At 43.8% G+C, this 22,017-nt stretch overlaps 1 protein-coding gene across 2 annotated transcripts in view; it reads left to right on the top strand.

Annotated features, from left to right (window-relative positions):
* The window catches only part of FBH1 (F-box DNA helicase 1), a 925,111-nt gene that overhangs the window by 124,356 nt on the left and 778,738 nt on the right, over positions 1-22,017 (top strand). For both annotated transcript variants that reach the window (XM_069229276.1, XM_069229275.1), the window contains one exon: positions 5,668-5,858. In XM_069229276.1, coding sequence (XP_069085377.1) covers positions 5,668-5,858 — 191 coding nt within the window. The remainder of the gene's footprint in view (positions 1-5,667; positions 5,859-22,017) is intronic.

Raw genomic sequence — 22,017 nt, 5'->3', positions numbered from 1 at the left:
GGAGGATAGTACAGCATACGCACAGGTGGTGTCGAGAGCAGCGGCATTTCATAATGTCAGACTGCATACAGAGCCTATTGAAGACGACTTCCTTTTTAACACACTGTCGTCCACACACAGCCAATATCAGAGTCTCCCCATGCTCCCCGGAATGTTAAAACACTCCAAACAAGTGTTTGAGGAGCCTGTAAAAGGAAGGGCCATTACTCCAAGAGTGGAGAAAAAATATATAACCTCCACCAACAGACCCCGTTTACATCACACAACAACTAACACCGGACTCAGTTGTAGTAGGGGCAGCGCACAAGAGAGCGAACTCACATACTTCAGGAGATGCACCACCTCCAGATAAAGAAAGTCGAAAATTCGACGCAGCAGGCAAAAGGGTAGCAGCGCAGGCAGCAAACCAGTGGCGTATTGCAAATTCACAGGCTTTGCTGGCCAGATACGATAGGGCCCATTGGGACGAAATGCAACACTTTTTATAGAACATTTGCCCTAGGAGTTCCAAAAGCGAGCGCAGCAAGTTGTAGAAGAAGGACAGAGTATCTCCAACAATCAGATACGGTCAGCAATAGATGCTGCAGATACAGCTGCTAGAACTGTCAACACAGCAGTAACAATAAGGAGACATAGAGCAGAGGCACATTTAGAAAGACACAGTTTCGAGGGGGGTTTCAAAGACAAAGCATAAAACCCACAACCTCACAAACAAGACCCACTTACCAGAGCCAGTATCAGCGGGGAGGTTTTCGGGGACAATTTAGAGGGGGACAATTTCAAAAGAATAGAGGAAAGTTCCAAAGTCCCAAAACTCCTCAAACCAAACAGTGACTTCCAAGTCACAAATCCCCAACACACAACACCTGTGGGGGGAGACTAACCAAGTTTTACAAACATTGGGAAGAAATAACAACAGACACTTGGGTCCTAGCAATTATCCAACATGGTTATTGCATAGAATTTCTCAAATTCCCTCCAAACGTCCCACCAAAAACACACAATATGTCGAAACAACATATAGATCTTCTAGGACTAGAAGTTCAGGCTTTGCTACTGAAAGAAGCAATAGAATTAGTACCAAACCAACAAAAGGGGCCAGGAGTTTACTCTCTGTATTTTCTCATACCCCAAAAAGACAAAAGTCTAAGACCTATTCTAGATCTCAGAACATTAAATACTTACATCAAATCAGATCACTTTCACATGGTGACATTACACGACGTAATCCCACTGCTCAAACAACAAGACTACATGACAACACTAGACTTAAAGGATGCATATTTCCATATACCGATACATTCTTCACACAGAAAGTACTTAAGGTTTGTATTCCAAGGGGTACATTACCAATTCAAGGTGTTGCCATTCGGAATATCAACTGTGCCAAGAGTTTTTACAAAATGCCTGGCAGTAGTAGCTGCACATATCAGAAGGCAGCAAATACATGTATTCCCGTACCTAGACGATTGGTTAATCAAGACCAGCACGCTACAGCAGTGTTCACAACACACAAAGTACGTCATAGAAACCCTACACAAGTTAGGTTTCTCAATCAACTACACAAAGTCACACCTTCTGCCGTGTCAAACACAGCAATACTTAGGGGTGACAATCAACACAGCAAAAGGGATTGCCACTCCAAGTCCACAAAGGGTTCAGGCTTTTCACAATGTAATACAGGCCATGTATCCAAAACAAAAGATACAAGTCAAAATGGTGATGAAACTACTAGGCATAATGTCCTCATGCATAGCCATTGTCCCAAACGCAAGGTTACACATGAGGCCCTTACAACAGTGCCTAGCGTCACAATGGTCACAAGCACAGGGTCATCTTCTAGATCTGGTGTTGATAGACCGCCAAACATACACCTCGCTTCAATGGTGGAACAGTATAAATTTAAACCAAGGGCGTCCTTTCCAAGACCCAGTGCCACAATACGTGATGATAACAGATGCCTCCATGATAGGGTGGGGAGAACACCTCAATCAACACAGCATCCAGGGACAATGGGACAATCAGCAAAAACAGTTTCACATAAATCACTTAGAACTATTAGCAGTATTTCTAGCGCTGAAAGCATTTCAACCCATAATAAGCCACAAACACATTCTTGTCAAAACAGACAACATGACAACCATGTATTACCTAAACAAACAGGGAGGGACACACTCAACACAGTTGTGTCTCCTGGCACAGAAAATATGGCATTGGGCGATTCACAACCACATTCGCCTAATAGCACAATTTATTCCAGGAATTCAGAACCAGTTAGCAGACAAACTCTCTCGGGATCACCAACAGATCCACGAATGGGAGATACACCCACAAGTACTAAACACTTACTTTCAGAAGTGGGGAACACCACAAATAGATCTATTTGCAACAAAAGAAAACGCAAAATGCCAAAACCTCGCATCCAGGTTCCCACAAGATCAGTCTCAGGGCAATGCATTATGAATGAGCTGGTCAGGGATATTTGCTTACGCTTTTCCCCCTCTCCCACTCCTTCCATATCTTGTAAACAAATTGAGTCAAAACAAACTCAAACTCATACTAATAGCGCCAACATGGGCAAGACAACCGTGGTACACAACACTACTAGACCTCTCAGTAGTACCTCATGTCAAACTACCAAACAGACCAGATCTGTTAACACAACACAAACAACAAATCACACATCCAAATCCAGCATCGCTGAATCTAGCCATTTGGCTCCTGAAGGCCTAGAATTCGGACACCTAGACCTTACACAAGAATGTATGGAGGTCATAAAACAAGCTAGAAAACCTACCACTAGACATTGCTATCCAAATAAGTGGAAAAGATTTGTTTATTACTGCCATAATAATCAAATTCAACCCTTACACGCATCTGCCAAAGACATCGTAGGATACTTGTTACATTTGCAAAAGTCAAAGCTAGCTTTTTCATCCATAAAAATACATCTTACCCCAATTTCAGCTTACCTGCAAATTACGTACTCAACTTCACTATTTAGGATTCCAGTCATAAAAGCATTTATGGAAGGCCTAAAGAGAATTATACCACCAAGAACACCACCAGTTCCTTCATGGAACCTCAACATTGTCTTAACACGACTCATGGGTCCACCTTTTGAGCCCATGCACTCTTGTGAAATGCAATACTTAACATGGAAAGTTGCATTTTTAATTGCCATCACATCTCTAAGAAGAGTGAGTGAGATTCAAGCGTTTACCATACAAGAACCATTTATTCAAATACACAAGCATAAAGTAGTTCTACGGACAAATCCTAAATTTTTACCAATAGTTATTACACCATTCCACTTGAATCAAACAGTGGAATTACCAGTGTTCTTCCCAAAGCCAGACTCGGTAGCTGAGAGAGCACTACATACATTAGACATCAAAAGAGCGTTAATGTACTACATTGACAGAACAAAACTAATTCGGAAAACAAAACAATTATTTATTGCTTTCCAAAAACCTCATACAGGAAATCCAATTTCTAAACAAGGCATTGCTAGATGGATAGTTAAGTGTATTCAAAGCTGCTATCTTAAAGCAAAAAGAGAACTGCCGATTACACCAAAAGCACACTCAACTAGAAAGAAAGGTGCTACCATGGCCTTTCTAGGTAATATTCCAATGACCGAAATATGTAAGGCAGCTACATGGTCTACGCCTCATACATTTACCAAACACTACTGTGTAGATGTGTTAACGGCACAACAAGCCACAGTAGGTCAAGCAGTACTACGAACATTGTTTCAAACAACTTCAACTCCTACAGGCTGAACCACCGCATTTGGGGAGATAACTGCTTACTAGTCTATGCACAGCATGTGTATCTGCAGCTACACATGCCATCGAACGGAAAATGTCACTTACCCAGTGTACATCTGTTCGTGGCATTAGTCGCTGCAGATTCACATGCGCCCACCCGCCTCCCCGGGAGCCTGTAGCCGTTTAGAATTTGATCTTGAACATTTGTAAATATATTACTTTAAACTACATTATGTACATACGTATTCACTCCATTGCATGGGCACTATTACTAGTATACACAACTCCTACCTCACCCTCTGCGGGGAAAAACAATCTAAGATGGAGTCGACGCCCATGCGCAATGGAGCCGAAATGGGAGGAGTCCCTCGATCTCGTGACTCGAAAAGACTTCTTCGAAGAAAAACAACTTGTAACACTCCGAGCCCAACACCAGATGGCGGGATGTGCACAGCATGTGAATCTGCAGCGACTAATGCCACGAACAGATGTACACTGGGTAAGTGACATTTTCCATATATACACTGTATATATAATGTATTTTCTTACCCCCTATAGGGTTTTGTATAAGTACTGTATGACTGTAGTGGTATTTGCATGTCTCCTTGATAAGCCTTGGCTACTCATCCACAGCTACCTCTAGAGAGCCTGGCTTCTAGACACTGCCTACACTTCACTGAGAGGGGGATACCTGGAATAAGGTGTAAGTACCATAGGTATCCACCACAAACCAGGCCAGCTTCCTGCAGCATTTCATACTTTATCACCGGGATCCTCTGAACATGTCTTTGAAGCCCATTTCGGCAGAGTTTGGGCTTTCTGAAACAAACTACATGAATTAACTATTAGCTTGTATCAGGTATTTTACTAAGATTTTATGTATATATGTATATATAGTCCTCCAAACACCACTTAAACTGCCGAACTCTGTTATGATGGGTGCCTCCTTCGTGCAAGTGGCATGCAAGTAAAATATACAGAGCAAATGCCTCTCCTCAAAGAAACCAAGGGGCACTCTCCGGGTTGGGTTTCATTATTTTATTCCAATCGCCAAGCATGACACGTTTCGGACATTTCCTTTTTCAAATGCTGGTTACAAAGTGACGCTCCTACAAAGTAAAAACACGCATCCATAAATAGTTTACTCCAATTAGTTGTGTAGTCACCAAAGAGAACGGACTTCAGTCTCTCCATATTTCTGTTTGATGCAAGGGCTTGGAATAAAATAATGAAACCAAACATCGGAGAGTGCTCCTTGGATTCTTTGAGGATATATATATGTATATGTATTTGTGTATGTATATATATATATGTATATGTATATATATATATAGAGAGAGAGATACATACCAGTGTGACCATTTGTTATACATTTGTACAGCTTTTTAATCTCCTTTTTCAAGTGTAATCCTCTCCTTCAGGATTGATCCAAGACTGTATACAAATAAGGCATTCCCAAACTGTTGGTATTGATGTTTCATGAGTTAAGTGGGGAATACAGAGTTTAGAAGGTAAGTGGGAACTAACTGGTAGAAAAAACCAAGCTATACCTTTTGGATGAAATGCATTTACATTTTTCCGCCATGAAGAGACTGCCACCTTTGATGCCATTTTGTAACACTGCCGATAACCGGTGTCAGTAGGATCCATCTGAGTGTAGCTGATTTGATTGAGTACTGAGTTGGCCTTGTTAAGTTTTTGTTGTCGGTAATGTTTCGATACATGTTCAGTAACATTGACATTACTTTACTTTCAAGCAGCTTAGCTAACTGAGGAAATTTTTTAGATTATAGGAATATGTGTAACAATCGAACAAAGTGTGAAAATAAATTATCATTTCTGTTATGCTTCATCATTTAATTTACCAGATGCTGCTTGCTTCTTCTTTTCACAGACTATGAATATTTGGGCTGTAATGGCAGTCATTGTTCTCCTTTCCGATGGTGTTGATGATATACAGATGTTTATGTCGTATCTGACTAGGCCAAGCTCCACACTCACTGTTGGGGATGTAACTGAAGCTTTATATCGCATGGCTGTTTTGCTATTTGCAATGAGAGAAAATGGCATTAAGATTTCAAACAGGTAAGAAGAGAACAAATTTTTTTTTTTACTTGTGTCTCTTTATAGTTTTTTTTAGTATCTCTTTCTAATATGACCAGCTCATTTATGTACTCTCTTGGTGCAGTAAAGACATTTCTGGGAAAAAATTGCAAAGATTACATTTATATTTAGGACTTTCTCAACTGTTTTCCATTATATGGTCATTCCAAACATTTGGTTTCTTTTACGTTCAGAATGCCACTGATCTGTTTTTATTGTTGTGAGACTCTGCTGTAGATTCACTGCTCTGCAAAAATGTACCGTCTTGTGCTTAGGCAAGCTCAGGAGCTTTAACTTACATTCTCAGTCCCCTGGGGCACAGCCATAAACATGGGTAGAATTGACTTCCTTTGGATGTTGATAAACAACTCACAAAGCATCAACCCCATCTTCACAGTCATATTTTTAAGTGTGACTGCACACCGTTCTACACAAACAAGTTGATTTGATTCTTAAGAGAAGCCTCCCTTCCTCTCATTGTTTTCACCTCCCCTACAAAGTTTATAGAGAACAAGAGCGTGATATACAAATCTGGAACTTTTAATGCAGTGATTGCGTAGTCAGAGTAATTTGAATAAATTTTAAAAAAGTAACTTTGCACCCCCGTTAATTATCATTTTTACAAAGACGATGGAGGACATGGTTTCCATATTTTGCTCATGTAATTCACTGTATTTATTGATAGATATCCAGTTTGTTATCCCTGCCTGTAAAGAGTCCATGATGACAATAAGACTTCATTACAGGTGGCCACTTAATTCCAAAGGTGTCTGTAACAGAGTTAGGAAATAAATATGTTTTAAAGTACAGAAAATACCAAAAGTGGCTAATTTATGTCAGCGTCCTAAAGGCATTATGAAAAATGGGTGCAGTCGGCCTGAAGAATATACATCCAACTTCTTTGGTGCTGACTTATAACGTATGCACGGATCTTCCATGCCGATGGAGGTTGCTTTGAAAAACAATAGGATTAGAGCATTACACATTAGAACATTACAAAACATTCGGGAGGATGATTTGTTGCCTCATCCAAAGATGTACACAGATGGCTGTACTTTAAAAGCTGTTAATTTTGTTTCTGGCAAAATACCCTACACTGGTGAAAGTTACACATGATAATAGATCCCAGGGCTAAGATCGTTATCATAATAGCTATTGTGATCCTTGCAGTGGTCTGTGGGTCTATTAATTTACTGCATTTTTGGCAGAAAAAATGTACTTCTGCTTCCTTCAACAGCTGAAACCTATTTCTTTCTGCATGTTTTTGTTATTGTGGAGCAGTGCCCTGACGACCGGTGGCTCAGCCCGGAGGTAGATAGTATCCTCTGGGAAATCACTCCTTATCAAGGGGGTTTGAGGTATTTCTCTAACAAGATATGGGTCACATGGTTTGTACTGATGACTGCAGATATTTGATTGTTTCCAATCCTTTGTTCTGAAAATTTGGAACGATTCAGTTGTTTCCATACAAACTAAACTGCATCACTCTATTGGACAATGATAAGTTTCTGTACACAGAGAACTGCAGGATGTTTCAATCGACCCTGAAAAAGTCTTACTTAAGACTAAACACTTGTTGGCTATTTCTGATAGAGACAACTAGCGACAGATTCCTTATCTTAGAATTCTAGAATTCTCCCCCAGGCGTCAGACTGGATCAGGAAATGTTTCCTCTGCAGTACCTCTGCGCGTCAGTAGAGGGTGTTGAGCGACTCCGCAGCGATGTCATCCCTGGACGTGACGTCAACAAAGTACATATATTCCCTCCTCTGACACGCTGATGCCAGTTTCTTCTTTTCTGCTCAGCAACCCAGATCCAGTGTTGTCGTACCTCAGGCCCTTTTGGCCTTTCCCCGATTTTTTTTCTGGTAATTTTTCAAAAAACATGTTGTATATGCTTTCAGAGTTTTGAGTCCCGTGGGTCCTTGCCCGGCAAATGTCGGTCACAGACCCCCATTCGGTGTGCTTGTGGTGTCCCTCCCATCGTCTGAAGCCCAAGTCCTTGAAGGAGCGTCATATGAATCTTCCAGGCGGCGCGGGCGGGTAAATTGTCTTCCCGGCACCGTCGGAGTCCATCTTCTTCCTCGTGATCCCTAGAGCGTTCCAGAAGTCGTTCGTGTATGGTTCCTTCGATGTCCGGTGGTCTATCGGATGTCTCCAGGTATGTCTACCTGAGTGCTGTCACGCCTTTCAGCGTCACTGCCCTCGCGAACTCCTCCAGTGGAGTCCGTGCTCAACTTCACTCCTTCCCTTCAGCTGTATCCCGCGCCGGGGCGACTCTGGACTAAATGTGGGTCTACTACACACACCTGCATTCCGTTTTTGGGTCCTCTCCTCCCTCTCGAGCTCCTTTGGACCCTAAGAAGGTGGCGAGTGCTTTGACGGGGTCCTCGCTGGCAGTCTCCACCTCTGCGCCCGTTCAGCCTCTCGACCCTGACTCCAGAGTAGGATCGGCACTGGTGCGTGGCCTCTTGCGACCGTCGCCTGATCCAATTGTTTCAACGCCCCTCGACTCCGTTCGCCACTCCTATTTTGATTTCCTCGGAGTCGGCAGATGGCGAGAGCGGCGCCGTTCAAATTCGATGTGGCTACTTGGCTGGATCCATCTTCTGAGCCCCCTGCACATCCTCATGCTCCTTTTACGGGTCCTCTCCCGGGTTCCTCCTCTGATTGGATGCTTGACTTAGCCACTGTAAGTGGCCTGGACTTATCGCCAACGTCCAGTCTGCTATTGTTACCTGGATTGGCAACGGAAACCAGTACTGCCTTCGCAGACATGTTGAGACGGGTGGCGGCTGTTTTACACCCCCAACTTCCACTGGTGCAGTTATCTGCAGAACAGGTATTGGATTTTCATCTGGATAAGTTGTCCACTGAATCTCTTCTGCCTTATTGCGAGTCTCTTTAGGACATCTCCTCAGTGTCTTGAACCAGCCTGCCTTTGGTCCTTCTGTGGACCCACAGGCACCGGCTGGCACAGGAGGAGCCACCACCCTACTCCTAGGAGTTTTGTGGTACAGACTGCTTTGGGCATTACTGACGTGGCGCAGATTCCTTCTGCTCTGCTGCACTGAGAAGCCAGACAGCTGGATGCTGCTGGCAGGCGCATTTTCGCTTCCTCTAGTGCTGCCCTTCGCTCCACTAACACCTCCATGTGTTTGCTTGCTTCTCCCATGCTCTGTGGGACTCCGTAGAGAACTTATTGTCATCTCTCCTTGAGGATGCACATACTGCCCTGACGCCTTTGATCAGAGATGGTCAGCAGGCTGCTCGGATCACAGTTTGCACTGGCATGGATACGACCGATACAGTGGGTCGGCTCATGGTTGCGTCTGTTGCCATACATCCTAGGGCTTAATTGTTGCCTTCTAATTTTTCTGCTCCTGTACGGGATAATCTACTTGGCATGCCATATGATGGCAAAACCTTTTTAATGCGCGTGGAGATTCTGCCTTGCACCGTTTGTAATTCTCATTGTGGAGAATGATCTTCTTCCCTACTCTGTTGTGAGTCTTTTTGTTCTTCCAAGTTCCTGCCAGTTGTGGGTTCTGTTTCGTACCCATCCTTTCATGTTACGAGTTGCCGGCACTTCTTGCAGCCGTCTGGTTCGGGTTCACTCCCAGAGTATACTCCTATTCTTAGTTTATCCCTACATCCATGTTTGTTTTTTTGCACTTGTACTTATGGTGCTTTACGCCCTTCTAAGGATGGGTTGACTGTTAGCTCTGACTATGTGCTATGAATGCTTTGGGGTGAGTTCGAACCCCACCCTTTCCATACTGTTTAACTTTCCGCGGTGTCTGTCCGTGTAGAGCAGCAGCTCTCCTTCTGAGGCATAACCATTTGCCTATTTATCATTTGTTATTCCCAAGCAGTGGCTCACTTCCGCCACATTTTGGTGTTTTTCTACCACGTATTGTGGTTCTCGTTTTGGTTGTACTCTACCTTAGTTTGCCCTAGGCAGGTTGCTTCTCGTTCCTGTTAGTTAGAGATGATGTTTGACATTTGCTGTTTTGAGCTTTTTGGTGTAAGCTATTTGCTACTTTTTCCTCCTTGTCCTTACAAAGTAGAGATATGTTCTTGAACTCCTCACAGAGCCATGTTTTTTCCTAACTTGTTTTGTGATTCCTACCATGGACACCCTCTTCCTATTTGTCTTCTACAAAAGGTTTTTTCCCCATCTTTTCCTAAGGTTCTATATTACACCTTGTTTTTCTCTGTTTGCAGGCCCATTTGATGCCTTTGCAAGTTCCCACCTTGTCTTCGGGGATGTCGGTAGGGTATGGTGATGTAGCTCAGAGGCATAAATCAACAGCCTTTGGTGTCTTCTGCCGTCCCAAGGCAGGGTTTGAATCCACCCTTTCAGACTTACAGCGTGTATGTTTTTTTCCTATAAAAAAAAAAAAAATTATACCTTTAGGGGAACAGTGCTGTCCACCGGAAGGTCAACCGTCCATATTTCAATTTGTTCCCTGTTCTCCATAGGCGCCTATGTGTTTTGGGTCGCTGGTCCCTGTTGGATGCGTCGTTGTTGCAGTTTTCTTCGAAGTTGGGAGACAGGCCGGTACGGCTGGGGCCAAGGCAGTTGTCGTCTCCGTCTTCTCTGCAGGGCTTCAGGTCAGCAGTCCTTTTTCTTTGTTAAGGTTGCAGGAATCTAGTTTCCTAGGTTCTGGGGTGCCCCTAAATACTAGATTTAGGGGTGTTTTTAGGCCTGGGAAGGCAGTAGCCAATGGCTACTGTCCTGGAGGGTGGCTACATCCTCTTTGTGCCGCCTCCCTGTGGGGAGGGAGGGGCACATCCCTAATCCTATTGGGGGAATCCTCCACTCTCAAGATGGAGGATTTCTAAAAGCAGGAGTCACCTCAGCTCAGGACACCTTAGGGGCTGTCCTGACTGGTGGGTGGCTCCTCCTTGTTTTTGTAATTATCTCCTCCAGCCTTGCCGCCAAAAGTGGGGGCAGTGGCCGGAGGGGTGGGCATCTCCACTAGCTGGAATGCCCTGTGGTGCTGTAACAAAAGGGGTGAGCCTTTGAGGCTCACCGCCAGGTGTTACAGTTCCTGCAGGGGGAGGTGAGAAACCACCTCCACCCAGTAAAGGCTTTGTTCCTGGCCACAGAGTGACAAAGGCACTCTCCCCATGTGGCCAGCAACATGTCTGGTGTGTGGCAGGCTGGCAGAAACTAGTCAGCCTACACTGGAAGTCGGGTTGGTATTCAGCCCTGGGTGTATGTTACAATAAAGTACACACTGGCATCAGTGTGCATTGATTGTGCTGAGAAGTTTGATACCAAACTTCCCAGTTTTCAGGGTAGCCATTATGGAACTGTGGAGTTTGTGTTTGACAAAGTCCCAGACCATATACTCTTAAGGCTACCCTGCACTTACAATGTCTAAGGTTTTGCTTAGACACTGTAGGGCACAGTGCTCATGCACATATGCTCTCACCTGTGGTATAGTGCATTCTGCCTTAGGGCTGTAAGGGCTGCTAGAGGGGTGACTTACCTATGCCACAGGCAGTGTGAGGTGGGTATGGCACTCTGAGGAGAGTGCCATGTCGACTTAGTCATTTTCTCCCCACCAGCACACACAAGCTGTGAGGCAGTGTGCATGTGCTGAGTGAGGGGTCCCCAGGGTGGCATAAAACATGCTGCGGCTCTTAGGGACCTTCCCTGGCATCAGGGCCCTTGGTACCAGGGGTACCAGTTACAAGGGACTTTCCTGAGTGCCAGGGTTGTGCCAATTGTGGAGACAAAGGTACAGTTTAGGGAAAGAACACTGGTGCTGGGGCCTAGTTAGCAGGGTCCCAGCACACTTTCAAATCATAACTTAGCATCAGCAAAGGCAAAAAGTCAGGGGGTAACCATGCCAAGGAGGCATTTCCTTACATATGTTCTTCACTGTGGTCACTTCCAATGGTACTCAAGTTTGTGTTGGTGGTAAAGGTACAATTGAAAAGGTTTTCCATCTTTTCCCTTTATTATTCACCATAGGAGCTCTGTTGATGAGTGTAATTGAATCACATTGTAACCCTATTCTGAGGTGATGTGTGATGGTAGCACATTGATAGTCCAGGAGTACAGTGCTTTATACCATTACTCCTATAGTGAATCTGCCTGTTGGGACAACCCATTTAAATGTCACCTCTCTGAATTTGAGGCTCCTTCTTTTTATTGTGCGGCGGACTCCTTCCTGATCTGGCTTCCTACCTTGGTTGAACAAGGAAATTAGTAGATAACCTGGATACTGTAGAGGTGTCTACATCTGTACCAGAAAAGGCATCTCGTTATGGGTGGAACCTTTCGTGCCTTGCTCCTCACCCTCCAGACTATGCCTAAGTCTGTGAATCCTGCACAAAGCCTTGCTGCAATGACATTACGCAAGTCAAAGCACTTACCTGTCTGCATGAGAAGCTAAAGTGCACCTATGAAGTGTGTTACACCTCACCTAATCAAGGTCACCTAGAACCCACAATAGACTAGACTCATCGCTCACCATGATCCAGCAAGTCAACACAGTCTCATCTTCTTGCTTCAACACCCTCTGCATGCTTCGTAAGACCTTCAGATGAATCCCCATCGAAACCAGAAGGACGGTCACCCACTCCCTCGTCAGCAGCAGACTGGACTACGGCAACACGCTGTACGCGGGAACCATGGCCAAGCTCCAGAAGAAACTGCAACGTATACAGAACGCCTCCGAACACATCATCCTCAACATCCCATGCCACCACCACATCTCAGCCCACCTCAGAGATCTACACAGGCTTCCCATCAACAAGAGGATAACCTTCAAAATCCTCAAAGCTCTCCACAACGCAAGCCCTGCATACTTCAACGTGCAACTCACCTTCTACGCTCCTATCCGCCAACTCCGCTCCGCCAACCTCGCCCTCGCCACTGTTCCCCGCATCCATCAAACTGCAGCCGGTGGCAGATCCTTTTCCCACCTCGCTGCCAAGACCTGGAACTCCCTCCCCGTCCACCTACAACAGACCCAGGATCTCCTGACCTTCAGGAAACGCCTCAAGACCTGGTTATTCGAGCAGTAGCCTAACTCCTGGCAAGCTCACAGTGCCTCACCCAACCCTATCAGGGGAGAAGTGATTAGTGGCACCCTGAACCAAACACTCTGACTCCCCAGGGAAGTCATGGAAACAGAGCATATCCATTTCATTCAGTTACTCACACGAGATGCAAACTCAATTTCAACGCATTTATTAAAGCAGTTGCATCCTAGTATAAAAAGCATGTGCTATAATGATAAGGCAGATGGGACATAGTACAGTAATCATCATTACAACCAACGTAAAGAAGACAAACAACCCCACCATTTACTGTGAAAGCCTAGGAATTCTAGAGATTCCTACCAAACCCTGTGTCTATATCTGGGAGCATAGTCATTGTAACCCTTCTGCCTGGCCCGACATAAGGGAGTAGCCCCAGAGCCATACCTGAATAGAATATCAGGGTTCTGCCTGTTGTCTAGATGGCAGTCCTCTCAGGAAGCTGAAGAGTTAACACCAGGATCAGAAAAGCTTATTTTGAGTGTGGAACGTATCTCAGATGGTCATGACCAGAGTGCACTCTACCCTCCTTAGGCCTATGTGTTTAAATGATAAACCATACAGAGTTTAGGGAAGGTGCCTGACGTAGTGATGTGTCTCAAGGATACAGCTGGCTATATAAATTGGCATATCATGTCCCATACATGGCAGCCTTGGACACAGGTACAGATTACACGTTGTAGAATGGCTTGCTAAAACATGAAGCTTCCTAGTAGAGGCAGCTGATACTAAAAATTATCCCCACAACACCCTCCCCTTGCCAGATTAGGAGTGCAGATTCTAGACTGCCAATAAAAACAACTTACACTCAAATATAATATAAACCCTGTAATCTATAAAAGTATAAAAATTATAAAAATGTCCAGGTCAATAAGCGGAACAATCCAGAGGACATGGACAAATTTAAACAGTTCCTTTTAGATAAACAGCGCCAATTAAAAGTAATTGGAATCCCACATGAGGTTCTCAAACCCATCCATGGAGATGGAATCCAAGAGAGACCCCACTTCAGCAGGCGCTATAACCACCAGAGTCCCATCCAAAAGGCCAAAGGAGCACACACGATCAGTAGCCTCAGCCGAGGAAGCAGCATTCTGTGTAATGGCAGATGCTGGGGTAGAGGGAGCTGAAGCAACCTGAGCTATTAAGGATGGCTCAAATAAGGCAAAAGCATCACAGAGCAACTACAACCTCAATGAAGCGAACATCATCAGATTCATGTCCATTGAAAGTACATGTTGTCGAACAAGACACACTTCTATAGCATTCTCGAAAGGGCACTAAAAGCAATGGAAGACAGGCCGAGCACAGCAGAGCACTGGTTGAAATGACAATGACCAGTCCTTTTTCCAGTTCTTCCAACAGTAATACTCCAAAGCACTTCATCATGCATTCTCTACACAGTGGGGCTGGTGGGAGCTCCATCACTCTGTTTGGGCAAGATGGGACAGCCATAGCGAATCAAAATTAGCAACAGCAAGATACTGCCAATTAATGCTAGGACAATGGCTGATGGTACTACTTCAAAAACGGTCTGGTATGCGCTTACAAATCCAGATTCAACAGCCTTAAAAAAAGAGTACAATCCCTGCAGTGTTAGATGCGTTAATAAAGTGACTTACCAACTCCCCAAAGTACCTTGGAAAGTTTGTGTTTAAAAGGGTCTGTATCTCAGCTGACACCCTTGCCACTTGCAGGTCACATGCCTCACGGGCAGATGTGAGCACCATGTGTGTTTTTTTTTTTTTTTTTTTTTAAACAATAGCACTTTTAGTCTGCTCAGGTTGTCGAAATTGATATTGGAAGGAGCAATGTGAGACCACAAATTTTCTACTTTAATCTCTTGCATGGGAGGGAAATGTACATGTTCGATGGCATGTGTAGCTGTAGCTACACATGCTTTGCATAAGTCTGGCATCAAGTGTTCGGTCCAGAGTGTTACAAGTTGTTTTTATTCAAAGAATCTTTTCGAGTCACGAGATAGAGTGACTCCTCCTGATACTGCACATGGGCATGGAGTCCTTTGTTAGATTGTTTTCTCTCCACTGTCTGGTTCAGACATGTTTTCCTCTCGCTCCAGTATTCCTTGGCTTGGTCTACTCCAAACTTCTTTTTTCCGTCTTTCTTTCAGCAACAGTATTGTAATTTGATTGCAGTTTCTCTACCTAACGTAGTTGACCAGAATTTCTGCAACTGGACCCTGCTCATCGCCTGTCTCGGGCCTACTCCTCCATGTGGTGTCGAGATATGCTGGGCTGATGGAACAGGCTCAGTTTTCGTTTTACCCTCGATGTCATTAAAAATTCTCACACATCGACCAACACCTGGAGTGTAATTTGTGCCACTCCCTGGACCATAAAGAAGAAATCTGCAATGCCTGCTGGTCTTTTCGATCCAAAAATACCCTCTGGGACCAAAGTGCGGGTCGGTTGGAGATTGCGTCGAAGACACTAGATGGCACTCCAGATATTTTCGGGGAAGAGCACGCCCAAGAGGAAATCGAACATGAGGAGGCCTTCTCCATGGAAGTTTCTGAGTTGGACATCAAAGCCTCTCACCTCAGCAGTACCAGTGAGTACATCAGCCCCAACTCCCACACAAAGACTTCAAAGAAAACCTGCAAACAGGTCGTCGGACCGCCACTGCCTCTGGGCTATGGTCCGATCCGAGAGATACCTTTGGATGCCCCGCCTTCTGGCTCTGCATCGAAAATACGCAAAATTAAGCTATCTTCAGCATCGATCTAAGGCTTGGCAGCATCCCACACAGCCTCTGGATCGACTCGACCCTTCAATCTGAGTGTTTCAGCGCTGACCAAGAAGCCTTCCACTTCAGCTTTGGAGCCAATGGCTTTGGTTCGACACAAGATTTCCACTCCGAGAACTTCGGAACTGAAGATTCTCACCAGTGGAGCCTATCCTAGAAGTAATGAACATTCATCAGCGCCAGCTCTCTATCTAAAAAGGGACAGGAAGAATAATTGCTTCTCTCCCTGTGCCAAGCAAGAGAAAGCCTACATTTCAAGAGGCCTTGGACACTGTTTCTCCACCTAAAAAGGTCTTCAAGGACAGGGCTCCAGTTCTACCTAAGCCTTCTCATCCACACTCTCCTATGCTCCCTTCTACTCCTCCACCACCTCCCCTATCTCCTCCACCTATTACCGAACCACAATTTTCTCTATAAGGTTAATCTACACCTTAAGGAGATGATTTAGGGAACATGGCAGAAGATATGGACTCATGGAATTCATATGAACCAGATCCCATTTTACCAAAAGACCCTGATCTATATCCTGTACGCCCTTTACCTTTTGAAGAGGCAACTTCATATGAGCAGGTCATAGCACGGGGAGCTATATATCACAAAGTACAAATGCACACTGGCCCTATTGAAGAGGATTTACTCTTTGATATGCTCACTAACACTCACAAAGATTGTCAGTTTTTGACTATGCTACCAGGAATGCTTAGACATGCTCCTGACATTTTTAAAGAACCTGTTAGATCAAGAGTTATCACCCCAAGGGTAGATAAAAAATATCAGGCGGCACCGACAGGCCCTATATATATTTGTTCACAAATCCATCCTGACTCAATAGTTTTCAGCACAGCACGGAAACGTGCTAACAGCCAATCAACAGGAGATGAACTTCCCCCTGATAAGGAGAGCAAAAAACTAGATGCTGCAGGGAATAGGATGACTTCACAAGCTGCCAGTCATTGGGGTATTGCCAACTCCCAGGTACTTTTTGGCAAGATACGACGGGGCCCACTGGGATGAAATGGAGGCTCCCAGAGGAACAATAAAAAAGGGGGCAGGAGATAGTTTCTGAGGGTCAAATCATTTCCAACAACTCTATCAGGTATACAACCAATGCATCAGATACTGCAGCATGCGGTATTAATACTCTATTATCTATAATATATTATCAGAAGGCATGCTTGGCTTCGATGCTCAGGCTTCAAACCAGAAATTCAGCAAGCAGTTCTTAATATGCCTTTCGACAGGGAAGACTTGTTTGGTAATGGGGTCGACAATACCATAGATAAACACAAAAAGGACTCTTGAGACAGTAAAGGCTATGCAGGTGCTACTCACTGCACCACGAATGGGTAATTTTTGCCACCCACAATTCAGGGGGACCTCAAACCATCCACTACTGAACCTTCCACCTCTCAAAGCAAGCATGGCACCAGGTTCTATAATAGAGGTTTCTTCAGAGGTTCCTATAGAGGTGCAGACAATAAAGGTAGAGGAAAGGCATCCCTTCCACAGGATCTACCTCCATCACACGCCAATGACTACTTACACACGTTCACACTTCTCCAAAAGGGGAAGACTAGTTAATTTCCTCCTACAATGGTCCAATGTCACCACAGATCAATTATCCAGCATGGTTACTGTCTGGAGCTCACTTCTACTCCATCAAACATCCCCCCTCACACTCACAAAATCTCACAAGACCATCTTACTCTTTTGAAAGAAGATGTACAATCCCTTCTTCTCAAAGGGGCTATAGAGCCAGTTCCCCTCTCACAGCAAGGGTTAGGAGTATACTCCCTATACCTCCTCACATTAAAGAAGGATGGGTCACTGAGACCTATTTGAGATCTCAGGCCACTCAACCTATACATTCTCTCAGAGCATTTCCACATTTCCATGGTCACTCTTCAAAATGTAATTCCACTCTTACAACAAGGCGACTTCATGGCAGCTTTAGATCTAAAGGATGCATACTCTCACATTCCCATTTATCCAGCACACCGCAGGAAACATTATCAATTCAAAGCCTTAACATTCGGGGTCACAACCTCCCCCAGGGACTTCACAAAGTTTAGAAGTAGTCACAGCATACCACAGACGACAACACATCCATGCCTTCCCCTACTTGGAAGGCTGGGTCATCAAAGCCACTACCATCCAACAATGTCAGCGTCCTACTCAGATCATCTTTCTCAAATCCCAACTCCAACCATTACAGATACAGCCTTATCTGGGGCAATTCTGGATACTCACTCAGGGTTGGCATATCCAAGCCCAGCTCAAATTCAAACTTTTCAAACTTTCCTTTCCCAGCTACAGGAAAACTACACTTACACAGTGAGATTAGTGATAAATCTACTAGGGATGATGCCATCCTGCAATGCCATCGTTCCCCATGCTAGACTACACATGTAGCCCTTACAGCAGTGTCTGTCTCACCAGTGGTCTCAATCCCAGGGTCATCTCCAAGATCTAGTGTTGAAGGGCCGCCAGACTCACCGTTCTCTGCAGTGGTGGACCCTGTGCCTCAAATTACTCTCACTACAGACGCTTCAGAGACAGGTTGGGAGCTAACCTTAACAAACTCACAATACAAGGCAAATGGGATTCCATTCAACAAGCTCCTCACAACACCTACCTGGAATTACAGGCAGTCTTCATAGCAATCAAAGCCTTTCTACCACAACTGTCCCACAATGTGATTCTAGTCCGTACAGACAAATGGCAGCCATGTATTACTTGCTGAAACGGTGGGGGAATTCACCATCTCATTCACTTACTGGCAGATTATCTCCTAGGCATGGACATCAAGTTTGCAGACCTCGTCAGCAAGATGCAGCAGCAAGTCCATGAATGGGAACTCCACCCACAGGTCCTTCACCAGTACTTTCAAAGGTGGGGAACACCACAAATAGATCTCATCGCCACTGCAGAAAATTCAAAATGCCAAAACTTTGTGTCCAGATACCCACACCGTCAGACCAAGGACAATGTTATATTGTTAAACTGGTCAGCAATATTCCTTATGCTTTTCCGCATCTCCCACTCATTCCATCTCTAGTTCGCAAACTGAGACAAACTTCACTCAAAATGATGTTTGTAGCTTCCACATGGGCACGTCAGCCTTAGTTCACAACAGTTCTGGATCTGTAAGTAGTTCCTCATGAGAAACTCCCCAACAGGTCAGACCTTCTTATTCAAAGTCAGGGTCAGATCAGACATCCAGATCCCAATATGCTCAGCCTTGCGAGATGGCTCCTGAAGTCATAGAGTTTGGTTACTTAAATCTTCCATCAGAATGCATTGACATGCTTAAAGAGGCACGTAAACCTACAACTAAACAGTGTTATGCTGCAAAATGGAAAAGTTTTGTATGTATGCTACTGTCGACCTAAACACATTGACCCACTCAAAACTTCAGTCCAAGACATTGTTTGTTGCACTTGCAAAACTCAAACTTCGCATACTCATCCATTTGTCTTCATTTAGCAGCCATAGCTGTTTACCCCTAAAACAGACAACACGTCTCTTCATTTAGAATTCCGGTTATGAAAGCCTTCATAGAAGGTCTTAAGAGTCATTCCACCCAGGGTTCCCCCAGCACCATCCAGGAACCTTATTGTTGTACTAACTAGGCTCATTGCTCCACCTTTTGAGCCTACGCATGCATGCCCGTTGCCATTCCTTTCATGGAAGGTAGCCTTTTTAGTAGCTATTACTTCCCTAAGACGTGTAAGTGAACTCCCGGCTCTAAATTTAGAAGAAACATTCTTCCAGTTACACAAGAACAGAGTAGTTCTTCGAGCAAACCCTAAATTCCTTCCAAAAGTAGTTTCACAATTCCACATCAATCAGTCAATTGAGTTACCAGTCTTTCCCACAACTAGACTCCGTTGCAGAGAGAGCTCTTCACACACTAGATGTTAAAAGGGCTCTTACGTATTAATTTGACAGGACAAAACAGTTTATGAAATCCAAACCAATTTTTTACCCCAGAATTCCTTTTTTTTTTTTTCTTAAACTTATTTTTATTGTTTTATTCTAACAAGGTATAAACATTCAGCATACAAAATTGAAAATGTAAATTGTGTCCTCTGTGTATATCATGCAGATTCAAGAGGTAGGTGAGTATTTGCTCCCGCCCATTTAATGATGGTCAGTATCGGTGTAGTAGAGTTGCTGTGTTCAATTCAACGCAAGTGTATTAGATTGTGCGCTGGTGCACGGTGAGCAATGGATGAAGTGTGTGCCTCCAGATTCAAAACTAGGTAGAACTAGGCGAAGATGAGCTTTGCTGCTTTTGAACACATTGGTAATGACCTGCACTTAGACGCAGATATCTACAACATTTTGTAGCTTGTTTCTACAATATTTTGTAGCTTGTTTCTATGCCTCATAAAGGCAACTCAATATCAAAAAATGGTATAACTAGATGGATAGTTAAGTGTGTTCAAATTTGGTACGTCAAACCCAAAAGGCTGTTACCTATTACCCCCAAAGCTCATTCTACCAGAAAGAAGGATGCTTCCAGGGCATTTTTAAGTAACATCCAAATAGCAGATATATATAAAGCTGCTACTTGGTCTACACCACATACATTTACTAAACACTTTTGTGTATATGTTTTAGCACATCATCAAGCCAATGCTGGTCAAGCTGTGCTCAGAACAAATTTCAAGCAACTCCAACTCCTACAGGCTAGCCACCGCTTACTTGGAGGGACTGCTGTACAGTCTATGCAAAGCATGGTTATCTACAGCCACACATGCCATCGAACAGAAAATGTTATTTACCCAGTAGACATCTGCTTGTGCATGTAGTGCTGTAGATTCACATATGCCCTCCCTCTTCCCCGGACGCCTGTGGCCGTTGTAGTTGCATTTGTATAAAAATATTGTAAATATGTAAATACATTACATGGACATCTCTTTTCCTATACTCTCTATACACTCCTTACCTCACCTGCCTGAGGGACAACAATCTAACTCAATGCCCATGCGCAGTTTTACCAAAAAGAGGAGCCATTCGAGCTCGTGTCTCAAAGATTCTTCGAAGAAACTTGTAACACTCCTGACCCAACACTAGATGGCGGACTTATGCAAAGTATGTAAATCTACAGCATTATTTGACATGAACAGATGTCTACTGGGTAAATAACTTTACCCCACACGTGCATTTGAAATTGAAAGGTAACTCCCACACCTCATGAATATAACTCACTCCTAAATGTTCAATCCTGCCAATTGGAAAAAGATTCAAGCACGAGGGGAACTGAAATGTGCATATCAGCAGGGATATCACCCCATGTATTAACCACACCGATAATGGTGTTTCCGCTACTATAAAAGGCAACTTTTCTTGTGTTTTTTTTTTTATGAAGCATGGTGTAACTAGCTTTCTTCTTCAACATTATCTGTTGTTTATGTCAAGCAAAACAAAGAGGGTGGCTGTGTAGTAGGTTTGCACCTCCAGATTATTTTGGTAAAGTAAAATACAGCAACTGGTATTTACCAATAAGTAATGGTACTTTGACGGGTGCCAACACTAGTGAGCAAACAGCCACCAAGAATGCAAATGTGTCAATTGAGAAATCAAAAGACACCTTGTAACATATTAATAACCAACTAGGGCACACCAACGGTAGTTCGTAATCTTCTTGGTCATTTGAAATAACAGTTGGTATTACCTGCCCGCGATGTGGCAGCCCGAAAGCAGATCTTTGTCATATGTTTTTTGAGTGTGTAAAACTGTCAAACTTGATCGCCGCTATATCTGATATTTTGAAGAAAATTATGAAACAGGCAGTTTATTTAACACCTCAACTGGCTTTGCTGGGGGTTGACCATTCAGTGTGTAAAAATCGAGGTATATACCTTTTTGTTTGTAGCAATGTCTGTATTACGCAACTGTGTAGCATCTTACTGGCGGGATACAGATCCCCCACTGTTCAATCAATGGTTTTCACGGTTCTTATCCATTTATCATTTGGAATACAGTCTGTATGAATTAAAAGGTGCTGCAGCAAGGAAAAAAGGTGCCAGAATTTGGGCACCCCTGGACTCATGGCTTCATGATCCTGAGAATGCTCTAGATAAAAAATGAACTAATGAACTATGTACTGGCTTTTAAGCGTTATAGATCACAATAAGTGATTATGGAGATTCTTGTATGAACTATGATCTTGATGTATTCATGTATTTATGCGGCAGTGATGTACCCTGCTGTGTGCCCATAAAATTAAAAATTAAATAAAAAATAATAAAAAATAACAGTTCACAGTAAGTATGAGGAGTCAGTTCTTTATTGTTCCTTCAAA

Source organism: Pleurodeles waltl, chromosome 4_1 (genome assembly GCF_031143425.1).
Source record: "Pleurodeles waltl isolate 20211129_DDA chromosome 4_1, aPleWal1.hap1.20221129, whole genome shotgun sequence".
Taxonomy (NCBI): Eukaryota; Metazoa; Chordata; class Amphibia; order Caudata; family Salamandridae; genus Pleurodeles; species Pleurodeles waltl.
Note: the sequence above shows the minus strand (reverse complement) of the source record. Positions and strands in the feature narration are given on the sequence as shown.